The sequence below is a fragment of the Herpailurus yagouaroundi genome, unplaced genomic scaffold (assembly GCF_014898765.1).
Source record: "Herpailurus yagouaroundi ecotype Mexico unplaced genomic scaffold, PumYag 100, whole genome shotgun sequence".
Classification (NCBI taxonomy): Eukaryota; Metazoa; Chordata; class Mammalia; order Carnivora; family Felidae; genus Herpailurus; species Herpailurus yagouaroundi.
Genome location: NW_024412391.1, coordinates 77299279 through 77323408, shown reverse-complemented (window position 1 = coordinate 77323408; position 24130 = coordinate 77299279). Strand labels below are relative to the sequence as shown.

Genomic DNA, 24130 nt, shown 5'->3' with positions numbered 1-24130 from the left:
AAATTTCTCTAAACGCAGTTTAAGAGAGTCAAAAAAATCTACAAATTTGTCATTAGAAAAATAAGTATCTATAGAATGTCTTTTATTTGAAACTATAAATGTTTATATTTTCTTCTGTTACATATTTGATTTGGCCTATTACTGGATATATAACAACTGCCATGGTTTTGACACTCTTTTTTTTAAGTGGGCCAAAATAACTGAAAATGACATAAAACTTCACATGTATTTCAAGGTAGAGCAAGCCAAATAATTACAAATTTTGAAACAAATCCAACCATTTATTTAAAATATCTACTCATTAGCCTACTGGATCTTTGAAAATTAAGACATGGGATGCATTTAAGTGAATATTCAGTCAGTGGACAAATAAGAAAACTTTTTCTGTTTCTTCTGAAGTATCCAAATCAGTCAATGTTATATACTACACTTAATACAATTTTTTTAAGTTTTTAAAAAATTAATCTCCAAACAGAATTTTTTTAAGAGTTGATAATGTGTCAACGAGTGCAATAATGGAATATTAGAATAATGGAATTATTATTTCTCTAGGATGATATGAGCATTTTACAACACTTTTTAGCAGATGTGTATCTTTCACTAATTGAATTCAGTAATCACGAACTTGTTATTAAACTATCTATATAATATTAATTAAAATTTCCTTTCATTAAAGGAAATAACACATCAGTCCATACTGGAGATAGAAGAAAGAAAGCTGGGAATGAAACTAAATAAAACATTTTTAAAAGGTCACAACACTAAGAAATTTGTAAGACCCTTTTCCATATTTCTTGTCATGTAAATAGGTAGTATAGGTAAGAGATATTTTTAAAAATTAATATTAAACACTGGAGCTTCAAGTTACAGGTTTCTGTTGAATTCAAAGATAGGGTTAATTCAACTAAAATCCTAAAATCATTGGGGAGCTGATGGTAGCTATATTGTTGATTGTTCTATCTCATAAGTATTAATTCAGAGAAGTATTTATATTGAATTGCTGACATTCTCAGCAAGTTCCTTGCTGTATTTTATGCATTTTTATTATACATAGTGGACTGTGAACACTTATGAATTAAATCTGTTTGTGATTGCTCCTCTTTATGAGATACTTGATTTCTAGCTGAGAAGTCAAAGTTCATTCTTAAAACATGTACTTGTATCTAAAATAGTCCCATGCAAAAAGGATAAATTCCTAAATTTAAATTAGTGAATTCTAATAGGATTTCAATGCCTGCCAAGCCTAGAGTAAATGATTCAATACATTCACCAAATGCTTAAAAGATATGGGTACAAAGGAAATAAACTACTCAGTGAAAACAAACAATGGCTAAAATATGCAAATAATTAAACAGTGATCTGCACACAAAAGGCAGCATCAGTTGGAGTTATTTTTAAAAGGTAAAAATATGTTCCATTCCAGTTAATAGCATACTCTTCACATTAATGCTTTACAAAGAAAATGATTATTTTACTATACAAAAAAACCTCAAGAATACTACTTGCAAATTACTCATACTATTAATAAGTCAATCATTTCATATATTTCAGTTAGTCTTCAATTAGAATGAAATATCCTGAAAGTTAACAACACTTCATATGTCACTAGCTCAAAATGACCATATGTCTGGAATAACATTTGTGTGGAGTAACACATAACGCTCCTTATCTGCCAGATACTACCTTATTTTAAATACATAACTTATTTAATATTCTCAAAGTACTATTACTACCCCAGACTAGATAACTTGTTTATATTGCCCATACTAAGTGGCATACTCAAGATTCAAAATCAAGCAGTCTTCTTGGAAGACTGTTAAAGAACTACTACTCTATCTTACCTCTTGAAGGAAATGATTCAACCAGGGTCTGCTATGCATTTGAAAGCCAATGTTTTAAACTATAAGCAGTCAGAGTTGTCAAATGTGAAAACTTTTTGCTAATTATGAAAGTGAATGTGTGAGTTTCAAGAAACTAAAAAGAAAGTGAGCATAATAAATATGCCAAGAGATCACACAGTATAAATGTTAAGAGCTGAGATGGTGGCACTTAAATACTTCAGCTGTGATTTCATCCTGAGATGAGTCTCATTCAAAACACACACATAAAAAAGCAAACTGTCATATTTAACATTCAAGGTCATACCATTTAAATTATGTACATATACCAAAAACTACAGTAGCGTCATCCATAAATTATGCCCAAAGATAATTGTCTCATTAACCTGGTTCCAAAACATTAAAGATAATTTATTCTAAAATAATTAACTGATCAAATTGCTCTAACAGTTTGATTATTGGTCAATAAAATTCACATACCTTAAATTTTTATGAAGGAAACTCCATCTTTATTGGAGAAAATTTGACATGATTTGCTTTTACCTTTCCAAATAAAAAGTAGCACAGAGGTTTAACTGATACTAGCCTGAAGTCAGTCAAGAAGAAAGCATAACTCCTAATAAATGTGGATCTATTTTCCTTTGAAGAAGGCTTTGAAAGAAGCAATAGGAGGGAGAGCAATGTACATCTCTAGAACTGAATTTCAAAGGCTTTATTTGGCCCTTCTTCCACAAGGGAAGAATTAGAAAACTTTTTGCCTTTTATTTTCCATTGTAAGATCCTAAATGGGAAAATAAGTCCAGGCTATGTAGGTCTCCATGTGGGATTAGACGCAGTGGCAGCCATAGTGCAAGGAATGTAGGACACAATGGTCTATGTAACTGGCTGCTGTGAAGTTTAGTGGCAAACTTTAAAAAAAGAGAGAAAGAAAGAAAAACCTTTCGCACTTCAGCAAAGATCTCAAAATCACTCCAAGAAACTTCCTTCAACTGGGTCTACTGCACTAATGAGATCATGGAACAGATCTGCTAATTTAGAATTAAATGCTTTGGTGAGGAAAGTTTATTATTATAAACTAAAAAGTCAGAGTTTATAAAAACAAATTAGATGTGACAATACATGGTATTTTTCATATATGACTCATCACTGTGTGGATTAAAAGCAGCTTGAATTTAATTAAATGGCTTCTAAGAATGGTTTTAAAGACATTTAAACAATGCAGAAAAATTACGATACATCTACTTTGTTTAGTATATCTTAAAATCCTATACTTCGTCCTCTTTTAAAGTTATATTTTAAAATTATAACAACTATTAGAATTGATAAGTCACTATACTGTATACCTGAAACTAAGATAACACTGTATAACTATGCTAGAATTAAAATTTAAAAAATTAATTTTTTCAAAAATGCTTAAAAATAAAGTGCTACAATAAAAAATAAAAGTAAAAGGGAAATAAAATTATGACAACTATAATGCTAAATTAGCCAAACAAGTAAATAAAAATTGAGTAAACAATGCAATTTTATCTGGTGCGCTTTTTATTAATATTCTTATTATTTAAATGTCTACTTTTCTTTGGAAAATTTGCCTTAGTTTACCTGATTATGTATGTTTAATACCCAATGTTTAAATGGATATTCAGAAATCAATCATCTCATTCACATTTTAAAAATAAAATTGCTAAACAAACAATGTTTAAGTTTTTCAGCTATGCCAGTTTGTTGCTTTTCCAGAAATAAGAACACTGAGCCAAGAGCTTCTAAATATTTTTCTGGCAAGTAAAATCTATAGTAAAACTCCAGACACACAGGTACCATTATCTAACATTCTGAAATCTTCATTTTGCTTACAATGATAAATAAAATAAACCTGTCTTGTTGTTTGACAAGGGAAAGAATGGTTTCAACAAGGGAACAGTATATATAAATGATGATATTTAGAAGAATATACAATAAGATTATATTTTCCACAAAAGCTAAGTGAGGCTTTTTTTTTTTTTTTTTTTCTTTCTTGGTCAATAATAACTCAGGTTGTGAACCAGGTTCCTGTGGAGGCTCTGTGAACATCATTACCAGCATCAATCATCAATGACCCAGTGAAGCCCAGAAACAGTTAACAAAGAAAGAAAAGAGATTTTTCCCCTTTATGTATCACTTTATATTTATATATTCCATGAGTTCTAAAAGCAATACTCTTTCAAATAAAATATTATATAGAAGGTGGGTGATCAGAGACTACCTTCGATCAAGTCATCCACTGCAAGATTGAAATGGCATCTGGTCTAGGTTCCTAGCTTACATAGGAATCCTGGCATCTGGTCACGTTGGCCTCTTCATAAAGACCCCAAATGAAGGGGGCTCATGAATTCACAATATAGCCAGTCCACAGATTTTTGAAAGGTTATGTTAGAAAGCTCATTTTCTCCTCCTCTTCCTCCTTTTGTCTCTCTTCTTTTAGCAAGCTCATGTTCTTAACACAGGCAAAGATGTTTCATCTTTTAAATTGTTCTATAAATTTACCTTAGTTTTGTCCTATGGTGTTATCAGAAGATAGTCAAAATTCCTTTTCTTACTTGAAAGCTTTTCATTATTTAATGATAGCTTTCATGCCCTCACTTTTCCAAGTTAAGTCTTACTATTAGATTTTATGGAATATAATACTCAATCATCTCCCTTTCTTTCTTTTTTGAATACATTCTTACTGCTAGAGATACACTTCGCCAGAGTCCCACTCAAAATACAGGGCTCAGAAAGAACACAACATTAAATGTGGGCAACACTGCAAATCATAATAAGACAATCATTTCCTTCATCAGGATACTATCATTAGTCCAATTTCACAACACATTAACTCTTGCCATCACTTCCCACTACAAATACCAAGCTCCTGCCAATAAAACGCTCATTAATCGTGTGGCGGGTTTCTTGGACTCAAAACCAGAACCTTACATTTGTTAACTACTGCCGTAAGATAATATTACGACATCACGTAAGTTAGCAGGAATCCCTGTATTTGAGCCTCTGGTATGTTATACTGAAAAATACCAAGATACTCTATTTGCCTTCCTCCCTAACTCATAAATCTTCAGTTTTGTACAGTACTGAGCTATGTTGACCTACAAGCCAATGTTTACATTAGCCTATCTCAAGTAGTAAGCCAGAAGATTCCCCAACGAAAACGTTTTCTCGTATGGCAATTGAAATTTAAGAAATTTTGCCAGAGACTTCTTTTTCATTTGCTTACTTTTCAAACTGATTTTATAGAGAAGAACATCTCCCTACGAGTGTTTCTCGATGGTCGGCCATGTAGTAAGATTATGGGGTTGTTCAAAATTCGGGCAATGGCATGCTCAACTCCATCTCTGAGGCAGGACGAACACGTAAAGTCATCAACAAGAAGCCTTCAGCCTGATACGAATTTGCATATATGCATACATACAGCACATGAGATGTGCGTTTGAGCTACAGAACATACACAAATCACGTGAGGAAAACAAAGATTCGCTCCTTTGGTCCTCTTTCTGAGAAACTTTCATCTCACTCTTCCCTCCTTCAGGACCCTATTCTCCTTTCAGCAAAAACAGAGTTAAGGAGAGTTCTGTAAGATCCCAGTCTCCCTACCTCCCCATCACAGCCTTCAAGTGAGCCTCATCCAAGCCAGGTTGAAGCTGAGGGAGCCTGACCTGAAACCAGCTGGCTTTTCCACCCAGCTCCTCAGCAACACACCCCTCACTCAAATCGGAAGCCAAAAGAGCCCAACCACAGGGAACTTCCACCCAACAAGGGCAACAACCCCTGGGGAGAGAACATTCGGGTAACCGTTTCTCTCCTCCGACCCCCCAACGCTAGAACCCGCTCCCAGTGCCGCGCCTCATTCTCGAGCCTTCTCCCGCCGGCCAACTCGGGGTGAGCACTGGGGTTAGTCAGTGCGCACGTGACGCGCGGTGCCCACATGACACGACCGTGGGCGGGGGAGGGGGACAGAAGAGCGAAGCAGGGAAAAAGTTAAGGAAGACCCGTCAAAGCGCCCAAAGCAATCTGTCCCTTCCCTTCTTGGTCACCTAGAGGTTCAAGGAGGGATCCTTAGGGGACGGCTGAGGACCAAGGCGTCTCCCGTCCGGCTCCTGAAAAGGGGGGCGTAGTTCTCCACTCGCCCCGCCACCCCATGTTCCTCCCCGCCCTGCTGGTGATGCCGCTGCACCCTCAAGTTGTTCCTTCCTCCCCTTTCCTCCCTCCCTCTTTCGTCCCTTCTTTCCTTCCGTCCTTCCTTCCTTTCCTTCCCCAAAAGCTCTTCATCCACTGCGGGCTGTGCCACTGACGCACATTCAATTTGCCCCGGGAGCTCGCCCGCACCTCTGAGGTCACACAAGGCCAAACACCTTCCAAAGTGGAGGATATAACTGCGCAAAGTTGCACGCCACACTGCAAACCTGTCCCTCCCTTCCACTGAGCACCCCTTTCGGACCCCCCGCAAAGCTCACTCGCTCTGCCGGGTACTCCCTCGACCTCCCCCACCGTCGCGCCACACACCCCCTTCCACACGCGAGCCCACCCTTCCACTGCCCTGCGCTTGGAGCGGTCCAGCCGCCTGGCAAAGCACCGAGCAAGCCGCTGCGCTCACCTTGTTTGACACACTTGAGCCGGAGGGGGTCCTTGCAGTGTTTGATCACGGCCAGCACGTCCCTGATGGTGAGCCCCGCCACGGGGGTCTCGTTCACTTCCAGCAGCAGCTCCTCCGACACCAACTTGCTGCCGCTCTCATAGGCCACCTTGCCGGGCTTCACCTCCCCCAGGTAGGGAAACTGTCCATTCTCGGCGCCCCCCTTCAGTTCAAAGCCCAGCTGGCCCTCCGGGTTCCTGCCAATGACACTCTCATGGACTTTGCTAGTCCAGTGGCTTTTCTTTTTCAAGCTTTTGGACATGGCAGTGGGGTGAGTCGCCTCAGCTCCTGAGGGGTTCCTCTGGGGTAGGGGAGTTGGTGGTGAGAGAATGAGGATGCAGGAGCAGGGGGGCCAAGAGGTGAGAAGAGCAGACTTTGCCTTCCTCCCCCTTCTGTTCGGTGCTTTCCCTCTTCTTTGGATGGAGTGAGGATGATGAACGGGGAGGATGAGAGGGACGGCTGGGCAGAGGTAGGAGAGCTTGGGTGAGGTTGTGCTGTCCCTTGAATGACACTCAAGGCTGTGGCCCCGCAGCAGAGGAGAGCTGTGGTGGCGGCGGCGGCAGCGGCGGCGGCGGCAGCCTGAGCGAGCAGTAGCCGAGCTGGTGAGCGAGTGGGGTGGGGGTGGGGAAGGAGGGTAGGGATGCCGGGGGCCACTCCTGCGTGGTGCGAGTGGGAGCGCGCGCGCGCGCCTGGGTGTGTGTTGTTAGCTGATATCCATGGTAGCTGCAGTGGCAGCAGCAGGGTCCGTGTGTGTGTGAGTGTGTGCGTACTAGTTGTACTGTACTGGCAAGAGGGGAGGAGGCAGGGGAGGAGGGAGCAGGCTGGAGCGGGAGGAGGGCCGCGCGCGCGCGCCGGGTGGGGAGCCGCTTCGCCGCTGTCTCGCTCCCTCCCTCCGCAGCTTGACCCGGTAGTGAAGGCAGAGAGAGAGGCAGGCTGGGTCCGCCTGGCAGCCTACGAGAAGAGGCGGGAGCGGGAAAGGAGGGGAGCCGAGGCCCGGCGTGGGGAGGCCGGCAGGAAGGGCTGCGAGCCCTGCGCGGACCTTTCTTCAGCCTCCACGCGCCCGGGCGGCGCGCTAGGTTACTGCGCCGCGAGGACGTCCGGACTTCCTCAGACCGGGACTCGACGGGAGCAGAAAAAGCGAGACCCGGACTTGGGGCGCGCCCCCGAGCCCGGGGCTCCGGCGGGACCGCTGCGACCCCGCCCCCCCCGGCCCGGGACCCCGCCGTGGGAAAGCCCAGCTGGCGGGACGCGGCGTGGAACTGCAGGGGAGGCCTGAGCTCCCGGCGTCGGGAGGCGGCGGAGGAGTTCACTGTTGAGCGGTGCTTTGTTTGCAGTCAAACTCGTTGCAGAGTTCTCAGAATTCCCCCTCGGAGAAGCGGAAAGTTGGGGGGAAGTGCAGGCTGGTTACCCAGACGGCGGGTGGGCTGAGCATCGCTTTGCGGGGTGCAGGCCGGGACGGGAACTCAGCGGAGTTGTCCGGTGAGAGGCTGCTCCAGGGTCCCAGGAGAAGGGGCTTCACTTTTCCTGGTTGGGAGACGCGGAGCACAAGGGGCTGTGGGCTGGGGCGGGAGAAAGGTGGTCTTGGCAGCTTCCTGGGAGAAACGGGTTGTTCACCCCGGGAGCTGTGGCGGACACGACTGGGGCACATCCTCGCCCAGGAGAGCCTCAGACTCGGGCTTGTACCTTAGGAAGAAACCTTAAGACGTCCTGGCCCGACAGCTACCTGCTCCACAGGAGGAAAAGAAGGGTCCGACCGAACTTGAGCACCGCGGCAGAATCCGGGCTGGAGCTCAGCTCGAAGGCCCACCACCGGCTTCCTTTCCCTTCACCAAGTTTGCAGCCTGGAGGAGAGGTGAGGACAGGCGCGCAGAGATTCAGTAGGGCTGCTGATTTTCATTCAAAGCTAATTTCGTGTAAGATGTTAGGAATAACTTTTTAAATTCCTGTGACTAGTAAATGAATTTCATTCGCTGTATCTTAAAAATGATACGGTTGAGAAAGAAAAAAAAGTTGCACACCCACTCTTCTCTTTAAAGCAAAGTACGAAAACGACTGAGCAGTTAAGATTTTTGATGTCTGAGATGAAGAGAGTGTGGGAGGCAAGCGGCACAGTTAAAAACGTGTAGTCCACCCAAACAGAAAGACCGGAATTGAATTGAGGCTTTGCTGCTTACCAAGAGGTCATCTTGAATTGATTATTTGACCTTTCTGAGCCTCATTTTCCTTATTTTTTAAACAGGGTTAAAAGTACTAATTTGATAGGACATGATGAGGATGAATCAGGTAATGCATACAAAGTGCTTGCCTGGTACAGGTGGGTAGGCACTAAAAATAGTAATTTCTTCCTCTTTTCCTCGCAAGTGTAACTCATTGTTTGGGGAAGAGGGGAATCAAATTTAGTCAACTGGAAGAGTTACTAAAGAAAGATGATTTATTTAAACATGTGTCTTTTTTTCCCTTGAGACGAGGGATCCCCAGTGGGTTGGCTTCTGCTGTGAGGATTGTTCAGTGAGACAGGGGCAGTGCCAGGATCTGAAATCAAAGCTGAAGGCAATGCCCAGGAGGCCGCAAGGTTTTTTGGTACTTAGCCCAGTCTCACCCAAACAAGTTGGGTTTTAGCACTATGAGATACAGACCTACATGGAAATTGAAAATGAGAACTGAATATGCATTTTTAAACACCAATTACAAACTAACACATATGGGTAATACTAATATTTATCGAATTCTAACTATGTGCTAGGTGCTGTTGTATAGGCTTTACATTTATTTTTCCCATCATCTTATCATCCCCTTTTACAGATAAGGAGACTGAGGCATACAGAGATTAACTTTTACCAGGCTGCTAATTTAGTCAGTGGTGAAGCTAATATTCAGACCCAAATGTTTTGGCTCCAGACCTGGTCTCATTCACTGCATTGTGCTCTCCTCATGCACTTAACCATGTGTCTTACCAGAAATCAGTACATAGCATCCTCAAAGGTTGGGTCTGCATTTCATTGTAGTGGTAATGAGGGGGAAAAAAAACAAAGAAGAAGAAGACAAATGGAGTAGGAGTTTGGTATAAAAGCATTTCCCCCTCAAGAACCCAAGAGAGTCATTGAGCTATGTGCCAACAGTCTCATGCTTCTCAGCTTCTAATTCATCTTTGCCCTGAACTGTGATATTTAGAACTAGAGCCTGTAAACATTGCTTTGTTCTCAACCCAATGCTAGGACTTGTCAATAGAAGGTGCTAGAGGGACACTGCCTAAAAAAGGGGGGCCTCTTCTTTTCTTCTTGCTCCTGTGTGGTCAGTGGGTGGCTTTCTGGCCTGTGGTGTGCAAGAGATCAGTGTTTCACATCATTAGGTAAGTTTGGCTGACTCCCCAGTGTGTGGCTTCCCAATAAGCCATGCTGGCCTCCCAATGGGTGCATTCCTAGCAAGTTTCACTGGCACACCAGCTGGTGGTTCCCTCACCAGCCCAGACTGTGACACCTAATGAATTTCATTGCCATAGGTTGGGCGACAGCCACATTATCTCCAATAAGGTCTGTGTCTTTGGCTTGGTAGCCAAAGGTAGAGGACAGGGATGAGAGCATGGTTCTTCTAAGTTATTACCTAAGTTATTGGGTACTTTCCCACAGCCCCAGAAGTACTGGCTGCTCCCTAAACCACTACTCCTGTGTTTGTTAGTAATCTCCTCGCTTAGTAGTCAGTCTCCTTTTACTAGTTAATGCTTTATATTAGCTTTTCCCAGTTTTAGTGATGGTGTTATTTCTGTCTCCTGCCTGGATCTTGACCACTACAGGTGTAAAAGGGTCTTGTAGAACCCTGAGGAGAGCACCATCTGGGGACTCAGAAATTGGGATCCTGCCTTTAGCCATATAACCTTGATTAAATCACATAGCCTCTCAGAACTTGTTCCCTCGTCTGTAAAAAGGTGATGATTTATGTGACGAGGTTGTGTGAGCATCATGTAAAATTTAAATGCACTGAAATGTGGTAGCAAAAAAGAAGATGGGTATATTTTCTTTAAGAAAAGAAATTTACATGTATTCTGAGGACTTGTTGGGTTGTTTCCTAGGAGTGAAAAAACAGCATTTTCTGTCAGGTACAATGTCATCAAATAAATTGTCGATCAGTTGACTTTGCTAACTTGCAGAGATGAAAGCAAATAGTTGTGAGTCCTTAGTTCAGGTTTACAGCACTATGAAAAGTATGACTGAAATAACAATCATTTTGAAATGCTAGATTCAGACTAATTTGATTATCTTCTCTTCTGGAACCCTTCACATTTGCTTTATTTCTTCTTGTCTGCTTTACCCTTTCTGAGTTTGATACCTGTGTCAAGAATGAATTTTTTCATTGCTGACACTCTTTGTGCAGAAGATGGCACTGGATATTGCATTCTATTAAAAAAGAGTTTGGGAATCTTAAAAGCTGAAGAAAGAAAAGCATTCCTACCCCCTTGCACATTCTCTGGCACAATGTAAACGCTCAGCAGAATTCTACCTAATAACAGATATATCCAAAGTAACAGCATATAAAATTTCATTATGTGACCACCACCTTAATATGAATTCTTATCTTCAGTATGTAATGATTATCTCTTTACACATATACTAATGTCTTAAGGAATGGAATGAAAAAGAGCACTTATTGATGAAGAAAAGACAGAATATGCTTAGTAGTGAGGCTGAGGTTAAGAAAAGAAGCCAGATTCTTCAAGAGCTTGGGACAGGGTCTGAGAGGTGGTATTGGTGGTAATAATGGCAATGGAGGATAAACTTGACACGCTCCATAGTTTGTCTGTGATCATTCCTATTATTAAACCTCCTTTCACTTCTGCTTCAGTATTCACACACAAATATACTAATCCATATTTATAAGGTAGATTTACTTAGCATAATACCAAGCTTCTCAGACTTTTCTATCAAAATATCTCTCAACAATGATATACTTACCCCACCCCCAGCCAAGAGTAATCTTATTTGACGTCCTTCACTTTTATCTAAAAATTCATATTAATTTTCTGCTCTGTAATAGGTTCATATTTATATGGATATTAAATATGATTTTTCTCCCAAAACATTGCCTAAAAGATGTTTCAGAAGGATTTGCTATGTTTATCTGCTGGTTTCTTAGCCCAGCCTGGTGACTCCATGGGTATCTATAGCTTAAGTCCAGTAACTAGATATGCAAGCCCAAGTCCTAGAAAGAGAATTTGGACTGCAAAGATAGATGTGGGCACACTTTGAAACCTTGGCTCTTCAGCCTTACCCAGCACTGTGCAAAATGTGAGAAGAGAAAAACACTCAACTCCAGTTTACAAAATCTTTTGCTAGGCAGAGAAGAGAGGAAAGATCAGGGGAAAAGACTATATTCCAAAGAAAGGATTGAATGTTGAGAAATCAAGCTTCTTGAAGTTAGTGAGAGGAAGGTTTAGGGCTTAGATGCCTCCAAACACTTGCACAGAACTGCATATTTCATTGGTATTTTATCAAATTACATTATAGTGCTAATTCTCCTTACCTGAAAACCTCAAATATTTTGATGATGGTAACTTTTAGATTTATATCAATTACATTTGTATGGAAGGGTCAGAACTGTTTCATTTTGGTCTAGAATTAATGTCCGTTGATTGTGTTTCTGCATTTCGTAGAACCATCTTATTTTTCAGTATCAGTTATATGATTGGGATAGAATATATGGTCTAATGTCTGTAATGCAGGAACTTCCTCTCAAATAGTACTGTCAATTAGTCACCTAGCCCTGTGCAAAAAGATGTGAGGACAGGTAAAATTTGACTACTTAAGTCTGAGGGTATTAGATCATTTTAGTTGCTAGAAAGTTCTGAGTGATGTGACTTTGGTCTTTATAAAGCACCTTTTTGTGTGAAGTTCCTGGACCATATACTATAAACAAATTGGGGAAAGAGAACTGCAAAACATTTAAATAATTGATTCACCTTAACTACAGAGTTGACAATGTATGGAGAAATTTGACCAGCTCAATAAATGAAAACATTATAATATTTTGTTGTTGTTGTTCTGTAGCTTTGAAGTGATTGCAATCTTTTTGGTAAAAGATAATGGGTACTTTAGTAAAAACTCTGGATACTGCGGCTGCCTATTTACCGTATTCACAAAACACAGCAAGCTAATACTGGATCTGAAAATGTATGCCTTTTCATGAAGTACTATACAGGGATACTTCTTACATGTCAATATCTGAATTTATCTTTCTTTTTGTTTTGCTTTTTACTTATTCTGTGCCTGTCAATCTTTCATCATCAGTTCACATTCTACTAAACCCCAAAAGATATTTTCATACCTTTTTATACTTTTAGACTCTCCTTACTAGATTTTTTTTAAACACTTCAGAAATTCAGGTACTTCAATTTCATGCCATCAAGTAGCTATATCTGTCCCCCACTTTTTATTATTAAAATGAGCAGTTCAATTTGTCACTTTCTGCTTCGTGATTCTAAATCCTTTAAAACCATTTTACCATTTTTTTCATGCTTTCATCCTTATAGTAAACTATCTATAAAACACTTACTTTTCTAACTGATTTTTTAAATATTATTATTCCTTTTCTTTTCCAAATCCACTTCTCAATTTATCCTTTTTTTCTCTATAGATCTTCTTAGGATATGTCTTCAGTTTCCTATCAATTCCCATCATAAATTTTTAAAGTAAACTTAAAATATCCTACATGGATTTTTAATATCATTTCTACTGCCCATATTTTAATCTTGCCTGTTATTTTTTTTCTATCTTTTCTGTTGTTAGTTTAAAATGACAAAAGCTTCCATTGCAAGGAAGAAGCATAAACGGAGAGTATGATCATAAACTCAACTTTGTCAATGGTGTACATTAGGTATAAAGAAAGTTATGGAAAGAAAGTGAACATATTCTCTTTTGAAATGGTAAGGAACAGTTAGATGTATTTTCTAGTGTTTGGAAAAGCATATTTCAAAAAATTCAAGGGAAACTTCATGCTTCCTTAGCCATTTTACTGAGAAACAAAAATACTTATGAATAATTGGAGGCAATAAGAATGTATTTCTACTCATACTAACTTTAATAGTTTTGAAACCTCCAAATACTGTTCTTTGTAGTGTGGTTTACTTTTAACCGTTTTGAGTGTCGTGAGTATTTTTCAGAATATGATGAATACTAGTGATCTTATTCTGTCCTGCTGCTCTACCACAGATACACATAAGATATATCTTCCAAATATTAAATATCATTTCATGTAATTTATAGATCCACTGAAGCCCAATAATTTGCTTGGATATGAAATTCTTTGAAAGTCCAACCTAAATAAACCTCTTGTATACTTTTTTACTTATATATAATCAGCTGAAAGTTATTGTGTCTGCTGAACTCCTATGAAATGCAACCTGATCCTTTTCATGACACTTCTTTCTGCCTTTTATTATAAAATTAGACTTACCTCAACCTCAGTTCTAGGCTACAACTTTTTTAATAACATGGCTTATGTTTGTATTCCTCACAGAGGTTGAATGAATGAAGACAAATATAGTACTAGGGAAAAAAACACTACAGTGAATATTTATCTATTGTATTTAATATGAGAATGTATCTATTAAGCAAAGAATCAACTGATGCTAGTAAAGTAAACCCAATATTTAGGAATGTATTTCAAAAGATCAAGAACAGCAAGAAGTTTTGAAAGCTGTTAAGGTTTTGAGACAGTTATCTCCCGTTTTATCTATTGAGAATATTTTTAAAAGTAAAAGAGGGAGTTTAAGTTTCTTTAAGAGAAAATTGTAGTTAAGATGGGTCAGAGAAAAATTGGATTCATTTAATTCCTTTAGATTAAAGGAACTAGATTAATCTTCCAACTTAATCTCAATGAAATCTTAGGGCAGCAAAAGAATTAGGAAGTTTGACAAGTCATTGTCTGTAATCTGAAGGAAAGTGGACATTAAGGGATTGAGTAGAAGATGAGTGAAAAACAAAACTTTAATGTGCTTCCCAAGGAGAGAATGATGCATTCCACAACTATAGACCATAAAAATGAGGATATCAGGGGCGCCTGGGTGGCGCAGTCGGTTAAGCGTCCGACTTCAGCCAGGTCACGATCTCGCGGTCCGTGAGTTCGAGCCCCGCGTCAGGCTCTGGGCTGATGGCTCAGAGCCTGGAGCCTGTTTCCGATTCTGTGTCTCCCTCTCTCTCTGCCCCTCCCCCGTTCATGCTCTGTCTCTCTCTGTCCCAAAAATAAATAAACGTTGAAAAAAAAATTAAAAAAAAAAATGAGGATATCAAGAGAAAGAAGTGGTAACATGATGCTAGCATAGCTTCATGAAGAACAAGTCATATGTGGGGCACCTGGGTGGCTCAGTTGGTTAAGCATTCTACTCTTGATTTCAGCTCAGGTCATGATCTCAGGGTTGCTGAGATCTAGCGCTACATTGGGCTGATACTGACAGCATGGAGACTGTTTGGGATTCTCTTTCTCCCTCTCTCTGCCCCTCCCCTGCTCATGCTCAATCTCTCTCTCTCTCTTTCTCTATCTCTCTCAAAATAAATAAAACTTAAAGAAAAAAATTTTTAAAAAAAGAACAGGTCAGATGCACATTTTTACTTATAAAGTATGGCTTATTTGTTGTGGATCCACGTTAGCTAAATCATTAAGTATTAATGTCTTCACCACTTTTCTGATACCAACAATGAGTACTCCAGGACCAGGTCTCCATCATCTGTTTAATATCTTCAAGTAACAGGGTGCCTGGGTGACTCAGTCAGTTGAGTGTCCCACCCTTAATGTCATCTCAGGTCATGATCCCAGGGTCATGGGGTCAATACCTGTATCAGACTCCACACTGAAGATGGAGCCCACTTGAGGTTCTTTCTGAAAATAAATAAACATTTAATATCTTCAGGTAATTTCAACTTGTAAATAATCTTTTAGCACATTCCCCACATCTGGTTTTACCAGGACTACACAGAATAGGCCTGTTACTTCCCTCTTACGGGCACCCACAATATTACATGTGATCAACTGCTGCCTTTATATCCTCATGTTAATTTGGTGGGATCACTCTTGGTCCTTTTTCAAAACATCTTCTAAGCCTTTTCTTGAGTAATTCACTGACCCTAAACCTGTCAGATAGTTTAAGACCACTATCATAATTTTAATACCGTAAATGTATTCAATATATGTTGAATGCAAAATATACTTTGAATAACTAAAACTGTACTATGAAAAATATTATACATTTCAGAATATCACATAAATATTTAATGAATTTCAGACCATGTTATTTAGAGACAATTATGAATATTTTACCTATAGTTAATATTGGTTGTGATATTGGTCAACTAGTAGTTATATAGGATCTGAATTTAAATGACTTTCATCTAGTTTTGAGTCTTAATGAAAGAATTTGCATATACTAAGGTCTTTTAGAGTGTAATGACTGCCATTTTAATAAAATTTCAAAGTTTTGAGGACATTTTCATTACAATATAATTCAGCTTCCTACCTTTGGCCATATTTAAATATTTATTTCTGTTGTCAACAGTATCCTTATAGAACTAGAAATAAATAAGGGAGTAATTCCTTCACTTAGTAACAATAGGTTTTAATTTTTTAGAGGGTCCTATACACTGGTAATTTGATTGTGTGACTGCAGGAGTTCAGGAACTCATTATTCAGATGTCTTGCCTACCTCAAGAAGAATAAACATTGCATTTTCCTCTTGAAGACCCCAAAATATATTTAAGGATGTCAGTTTATATATAAACGTACCCTGAAGCTCCCACTTTAGCAGGAAGCTAAATAAAAGAAGTTTAACTTTTCCCAATACTAATGGAGATTTACTTCCCAGCCCTTTTCCCTGGAGACAAGTGTAGTCTCTCCTCAAGGGTAGGAAGATTTGCATATGATTTTAAGGGCTAGAAACCCCTTTTCTGCTCTCTCCAAAATGCCTTCAGTATGTTTTGTCATATTGCTTGATGATTTTGCATTAGAGATTTATCCTTGAGATAATAAAACACAAATATCTCTGAAAGGGTTTCTTCTGATTTAGTCATATTCCTATGGCTACTAGGGAACAAAATGTGTTTATATGTTACAGGATAAAAGGAAGATTGTCAGCCAATAAATCCCTAGAGTCTGTACTACATTAAACGTTGCTTAGCAATTTCCACGATTTTTTCAGTCTAGTTTACAAATAAAGACATTAAAAATCAGGGGCATGTGGGTATGTTACAGGAAGTTGTGAAATTGGTATTTATTCTGTGTTTCTAGTCTCTCTGTATTGATTTAAAAACAAAATAGGGGTGCCTGGGTGGCTCAGTCAGTTAAGCGTCCGACTTCGGCTCAGGTCATGATCTCGCGGTCTGTGGGTTCGAGCCCCGCGTCAGGCTCTGTGCTGACAGCTCAGAGCCCAGAGCCTGTTTCAGATTCTGTGTCTCCCTCTCTCTGATCCTCCCCCGTTCATGCTCTGTCTCTCTTTGTCTCAAAAGTAAATAAACGTTGGGGCGCCTGGGTGGCGCAGTCGTTAAGAGTCCGACTTCAACCAGGTCACGATCTCACGGTCCGTGAGTTCGAGCCCCGCGTCGGGCTCTGGGCTGATGGCTCAGAGCCTGGAGCCTGTTTCAGATTCTGTGTCTCCCTCTCTCTGACCCTCCCCCGTTCATGCTCTGTCTCTCTCTGTCCCAAAAATAAATAAACGTTGAAAAAAAAATTAAAAAAAAAAAAAAGTAAATAAACGTTAAAAAAATTAAAAAAAAAAAAAACAAAAGAAATGGCAGGTTAATAGGTGGTGTGGTAGGGTGGCAATAATTTAGTTGGATGTTACAGACAGGTGTTTCCTGGGAGGTAATTTTTAACCCAGGACTTGAATGAGATATAACCTCCAGTTGCAAAAATTTTATAGGAAGGTATCTTCAGGCAGAGGAAAAAGAAGTATCTAGGACCTGAAGTAGTTAGGAACTTGCCATGTCAGAGACTAGGTAATTTTCATTTGTATTGTTTTATGCATTCAATTATACTTTCCCTTAGGTTAATCTATATAAGGTCTTCCACAAATTGGACCCTGCTTGAAATTTAATACTGCCCTGATCCTTTCTCACCATGCTCCATGCTAGTCAGTGCCTCTGTGACTTTGTAAAAGCTGTTTATTTTGTTTAATAGCCTCTCCTTGATTTGTTCTTGGCTGATTAACTGAATCCTCTCTTAAACTCTGCCTCAGGCATTCCCTCTTACAGGAAGCCATCTCTTATTCTCTCCTGCCCACCATCCATTGAGTCACTCAGTCTTTGTGCTACCATTGACTTGTGCACTTGACACTCGGGCTTTACATTTATTGATTTACCTATCTGTTTTTATCACTAGTGAGTTTCTTTAGGACGTTATTGTAATTCATACCTGACTACACACGGTCCACAATACTAGTGGTACTAAATAGTTTAGTGGTACTAACTAGTGGTACTAAATACGTATACAGTAGTATAAGTAGACACTCAATAAATCATTGTTAAATCAGTGGGGTATCTTTTTGTTATGACTTAACTAATGTAACATTCATCTTCAGAACAGTTTGTATGACATACTTATTGTAGTTAATATCCATAAATTAACTCTTCACTCTAGCTGTATTCTGTAGCTGCTAGGATGTTTATCATTATTTCATTTCAAAACAATAAAATGTTACACGAAATATAATCATTCATGTTTAATGCAGACTACACTCATAGAAATATTGTAAAAATATTAATTTCTGACACAGTTTTCAATTTAGTTTTTCTGTTTAGCATATTTATGATAGATTTTCATCCTACTTTTAAATATGTAGGCATGTAGAACTAGGTACTATTTAATGAAAATCGTGATTTAATAGCATGTTTTATGTGGCTTGTTGGTTTCTCTTTTTAATTTAGAGTAGTCGTTATGTTTGAGATCTTCATTACATCTCACGTACCAGAACTCAGTGTTCTTTCTTAAGTTGGAACCTGAAGGCTTTTCTAATTCCCAAGTGCCTGGCAGAGGTAGAATAGCTGGATGAGAACCTGGGAGGAAAAATTACAGGACATGTGGCATGGTCAGTTGGAGGAGGATATGGGTATTTCGGCAGCACCAGACTTTAAGAGAGGACAGAGATGTAACATTAAAGTAACCATGCAGAATTGGAAATACTACTTGGAGCTTCCCCCACCCCAGGAAGTTTCCAGTATACTGGCACTTGCTCAGTGTCTGAAGAGATAAGTATCTACATGATTGGCATATGTTCTAGGCTTTATCCATAGTCAGGAAGTGGTTTCCACCCTACAGGCTCCCCTTGAATTTATTGGAGGTACAATTGTATGATACAAATTTACTGAATGAACTAAGCTAACGAATAAATGTAGAAGTCTTTAATATCAGTTCCTTTACTTGTCTTTAAAGTTTATGTCAATATGTACTCCTGGATTCTTATTTTATCTAATGGGATAGAATCTGCTACTAATAGTCTGTTTTGAAGCTCAAATTGTTTGCTTTGCCCTGTGGGGGCTCCTTCAAGATGGTTGCTGTCCTTTTGACATGTGCTTTTGATTATTTGAATACTTTGTTGCTTCTTTATATAACAAAATGTTCCAATTTTATCTTACTTTTTCTCTTCCCCAGCTCTGGAATCTGCCTCCCCACCCCCACCAAGGAACCCTGTTCCCTTTTGTGAAGAATCATATTTAGAAACCAAGATAGGATATTTTGACTTATTTATGGCTATTAGTGGGCCATTATTTCTAAGTCTTTTCAGTGGACAGACCTAGGAAATATGTGTATATATATATGTAATATATTAACTACCTTTATATATATTAAAAATGATTTCATGCTGATACTTCCCATTAACATCACAAATCCCTTTACTTTTCATAAGAGACAATCACTGGCTTATTTATGAACAAAACACTAACATTTTTGAAGAGATCTGAAAAGTAATAATATTGATCTCAAAGCCCATTCAAATAAGTTTTATTAATATTTAAACATAGCATATATTAGAATCTTAGATATTGGAGGAAGACATTATCTAGGACTGTGATCGAGATGTTATACCGAAGACTCTTGCAGTCAGTTTCTGGATCTGTGCTGAAATAGAAAAATAAGATAAGGGGGTAAAAGATTGTCCTAATCCTTCACAACATTGTTAACTACATGGAGAAAGCATATTAAGCATGCATGACACCCAGAATCTTGAAATGAATGCATATTTATGAGAGGAGTATAAACAAATAAGGAAGTGTTACAGTGACATAGTGACACTACCTACTGGGAAAAATACTAGTGTTTCTCATTGGATAAATATGTGGATAAATATGTGGATACAGTCCTGATACTAGCCATTCCACTTAGCAATAGTTTGACTATTATTTGACTACTAATGAGAATAACTTGGCCGGAGGAGTTGTGAACATCTAAACAATGGGACTTGCATCATAAGAGCCCTAGGGCTATGTAATCTAGTTGTTACAGACTTTTCTCCCAGGAGACTTGGAGAACTTTTCTCTAATGGTCTGTGTCTCCTCTACTAGGTTGAAAACCAGAGCCTCTCTACTTGGTTTGCTAATCCCAAAGATTAATTCAGTAGAAGTCCTCGCTTATTTTTACTGGTTCCTTTGCTTTATCTGGGTAAATAAAGTGTAAAAAGTGTAGTTGATGGTTTAGAGTTTGTTTTATGTGTATAGTAAAACAAATTTCCCCATTTTAATACGGCATCCTCTATGCACTTGCTAAATACTCCCTTGTAATAATTTAATGACCTGAAAATGATGTAAATATATATACGTATATATTCATGTTATTTTTAACTTCAGAAATCAGTGTTTTAAAAGTGAATACCTGAAGAACTACCACTGTCATTAGAAAAAATTTTTGACCAGTGTTTGAAGGTAAAAATAAGTAACACTGAATAAGGAGTTATTATGTGATATACATCATATGTATTACATTTTACTTATGTATCAAAACTATGTATTTGCTAGAGCTGTTATTATTCCCATTTTATAGAAGAAGAAACTGAGATTATATACTTTATTGAATTTGGTCAGCCTCTTGTAACTAATACATAATAGAGATAGGATTTAAAGCCACATATGTTTGACTCTAGACCCCATACTCTCTTGAGTGCATCACATAAAACTTTGCACTGTCCTTGGCGAAAAACAACTTTTGCTAAGTTGATTCCTTACTTTGTGGTCCATAAAGGAAGGATGTTGGTCTATCTTAGCGATCTCTATATTTTTAATAAGCAATAAATAATATTCACCACACATAATAGCTTTTTTCATGGTCTGTATTCATTATTGCAAAATAACTATGACTCAGTGATGCTTTGAACTTAATTTTATTCATTAAAATACATCTGTAGATGCATATGAAAAATACCAGTAGTGACAACAGAATAGAGAGTTTTGTTTTGAAAGGTAACTTAATTTGTAACTGATAATTGACCATAAGTAGATTATGAAGGTATAGACAACACATATGTGGGTAAAAGTTGGCCTGGAGTTAATTCTTTTTCTTTCTTTTTTAATAGAGTTGTTGCCATTAAACTTTTTTGTTGAAGTATAATCAACATACAGTGTTATTAGTGTCAGGTGCACAATATAACGATTCAACAATTCTGTACATTACTCAGCGCTCATCATGATAAACATACTCTTAATCCCCCTTATCTGTTTCACTCTTCCCCTACCCACCTCCCTTCTGGTAACTACCAGTTTGTCCTTTGTATTTAAGGGTCTGGTTTTTTGTTTGTCTCTTTTTCTTTGTTCATTTATTTTGTTTCTTAAATTCCACATATGAGTGAAATCATGTGGTATTTGTCTTTCTCTGCAACTTGGGTTGCATCCATATCTTGGCTATTGTAAATAATGCTGCAGTAAACATAAGGGTGCCTGGGGTCATCTTAAATGAACTTTATCCAAAAGGGCTGCCTAATAAGCAGTAGGACCCCATCAGAGAGTCCATGAAGAGATGAACTGAGAACCAAATCACAATGAAGTGCAGGGGAGAGGATGCTTACCAATGAATGGAGAGAGAAGTAATGATCTGAAAACCCTGCAAAGAACTGAAACACCCTGCAACAGAAAAACACAAGAGTCAGCTTTGACACCTGTCAAACCAGACAGCAATGATGGCAGCTTACAAAAGTACCAGCCTGTGCCTTCATCTCTCCTCCATCCACCATCTTGAAGCCTGGTGTGATCAGAAACAGTACAAGTTAGCAATTTCACAGAGGAAGAAAGACAAGTTTGAAAAGTAGGGGAATATCTGTCCAAGCCATACTGTACCCTGCAGGCCTGCCTTCTGTTGCATAGCTGATTAGGTGAGTGCAGAAGCTTTAATTTTAAATGAAGCTTGTAGTTTTTGTTATTACTCTGAATGTACCTATCACTTTCAGAATTGAAGTCGTTTAAGTAACTGAAGTACGAGGGGGATTTTTATTATTTAAGAACAGCTGTGGGACGCCAACCAAGATTTTATCCAGGAGAAAAAGAAGAATTACCCTATAGCACACTTTAACAGACATTATGAGAGAAAAAGTTACTTAATGATTTCATTTGGCAATTCTTTTCCTTCAGAAAATCATCATAGATTTATATATCCATATATCATATATCCAAAAATACACACTTTATATGTGCATGTATCGTAGGGAGGATATTGCCTTTTGCAGAGTTGTCTTGTTTAAAAATTCTTACTTAATCAAATGCAATCTCTTAATTGCATTTCTGAATATTCTTTGTTTCTAAATTCCTTAGCTGTAAGCAAATAAGGGTCAGATTTTTATATGCAAGATTCTGTATTTTTCTTTATAATTGGAGAAGATCATATTTTACCTAAACTCCATGAGCACATGAGATATGACACCTTATCGTATTTGTGTGTGAATATTTATAAAGTATAAGTCATCTCAAATTATAGGATCAGAATTAGATTTGAAAAAAAATGTATTCAATAAGATGTGTAAGAGGAGATAGACTTAATTCTAATTGAATTCACAGAGGATTTGAAATTAGATGTAAATCTCTAATATCATGTTACATTAAATATGAATTAGTATTTGATTTGCATTCAGAAAAATGTACTATGTTCACTTCTGAGTACCATTTAGACAGAACATTAGAGCAATATCTTTGTTTCTTCTTCTCCCCCTGCCACCTAAATGTTATTGAAAAATCTGTCCAACCTGATTAGCACTATTAAAGACTGGTTTTGAGAAATCCAGAGAAACTAAGATTTACATTTTAGTGGGAGATAGAATACACTAAGTATTTTTGTAAGTGTGGAAAAAAATGTTTCTTAAGAGGTAAAAATTTTAATACCTTAAAAACTAACTAATACTGAATTTTAAATCTTACAGCTAGAAAAGATCTATAAAACACAAAAGGGTTTCTTGAATAAATGTTCCACACTTAGTTTATAGAATTAATTTAGGACATAGTGTTCTCCATTCAGTATGTAGGCATTAAAGAAATGTTATTTTAAACTGATGTTGGTAATTAACTTAGAAAACCTTTAGAATTTGGATTTAAGTCCTATGATTTAGAATTTACATGTTATCCAAAGGAGATTAGTATTGGTTATGACACGGACCCTAAAACCACAATTTAATGAGGTGTATTAAAAAAAAGAGTAGTATAAAAAGCTATTAATGATCTATAATGACCTCATTCTTTCTTGTATGATGTAGGTAATAAAGTTTATAAAATGGGCATTCATACTATTTCATTAATAACCATGGCTATTCATGAAAAAAATAAAACCCTAAAAAATAGCAAAAATGAAGTTATTAACATTTAGTATTGCTCTGAAAATTGAGGCTGCCTAAAAATACTAGTTGTGATTATATGGCATTCTGAATTCAGTGACCTCTTTGACAGTCCTAATTTCCTACCTAAGAGCTATTCTCCACTTCTCCCTTACTGACAGAACCCCTTTTTGTTCAGGTTGGCAGTGTTCCCAGATAAAATATTCACCTTCTCAGACACTGTTGCAGCCAAAGGTAGCAATGTAACAAGAATGTAGGCAATGAGATACAAGTATATTTCTGCTGGAGACTTCTGGGATTATATCTGTTTTTCTAACGCATTCTTTGTGTCCCTTTCTTTTTTTCCAGCCTACGGCACATCTGAAGAGGGAGAAGCCGTCTTGCCTCTATGACTAGACAGACATGAGGATAAAATCTCTGTGAGGATAATGGAACAAAGTTGTAGAAGGGGCCTAGAGTCCCTTCCTTTAGACTTCTTGTTATGTGAGGAAAATAAAATGCTACTACAAGGTTAAGCCACAGAGATGGATTTCTGTTTCATACATGTAAACATATCACAATTCATACAATGTCCATTTATTGGCAAAAGTATCCATTTTAAAGGGTTAATTTGAGATACTAGCAGATACCTAACACAATGAAATCTCAGAAAAATTAGTTTTTTAATCCATCATGATTTTTCAGTACTAGTTATCTCTAATTCATTTTTTTTTAAGTTTCCTTTATTTTGAGAGAGAATAGGCACATGTGTTGGGGGGGGGGGGTGCAGAGAGAGAATCCCAAGCAGTCTCTGTGCTCATAGCACAAAGCCTGACATGGGGCTCAATCGCACAAGAACTGTAAGATCATGAC

General features: G+C 38.3%; 1 protein-coding gene and 2 long non-coding RNA genes across 5 annotated transcripts in view; 2 read left to right on the top strand and 1 right to left on the bottom strand.

The window, feature by feature from the left end:
- The window catches only part of MAGI2 (membrane associated guanylate kinase, WW and PDZ domain containing 2), a 1342154-nt gene extending 1335070 nt beyond the window's left edge, over nt 1-7084 (bottom strand). The window contains exon 1 of one of the 3 annotated variants that reach the window (XM_040472823.1): nt 6463-7084. In XM_040472823.1, coding sequence (XP_040328757.1) covers nt 6463-6763 — 301 coding nt within the window. In that variant the 5' untranslated portion in view covers nt 6764-7084. The remainder of the gene's footprint in view (nt 1-6462) is intronic. The other 2 variants (XM_040472822.1, XM_040472824.1) reach the window with 2 other exon arrangements.
- A 902-nt stretch (nt 7085-7986) lies between these two features.
- On the top strand, nt 7987-20774 carry LOC121028810 (uncharacterized). Its single transcript, XR_005789441.1, has 2 exons — nt 7987-8353; nt 19126-20774. It is a non-coding gene; the product is annotated as an uncharacterized LOC121028810 (long non-coding RNA).
- Nucleotides 20775-21301: 527 nt separating this feature from the next.
- LOC121028811 (uncharacterized) lies at nt 21302-23799 on the top strand. The gene is made up of 2 exons (XR_005789442.1): nt 21302-21832; nt 23627-23799. It is a non-coding gene; the product is annotated as an uncharacterized LOC121028811 (long non-coding RNA).
- Nucleotides 23800-24130: the final 331 nt, after the last annotated feature.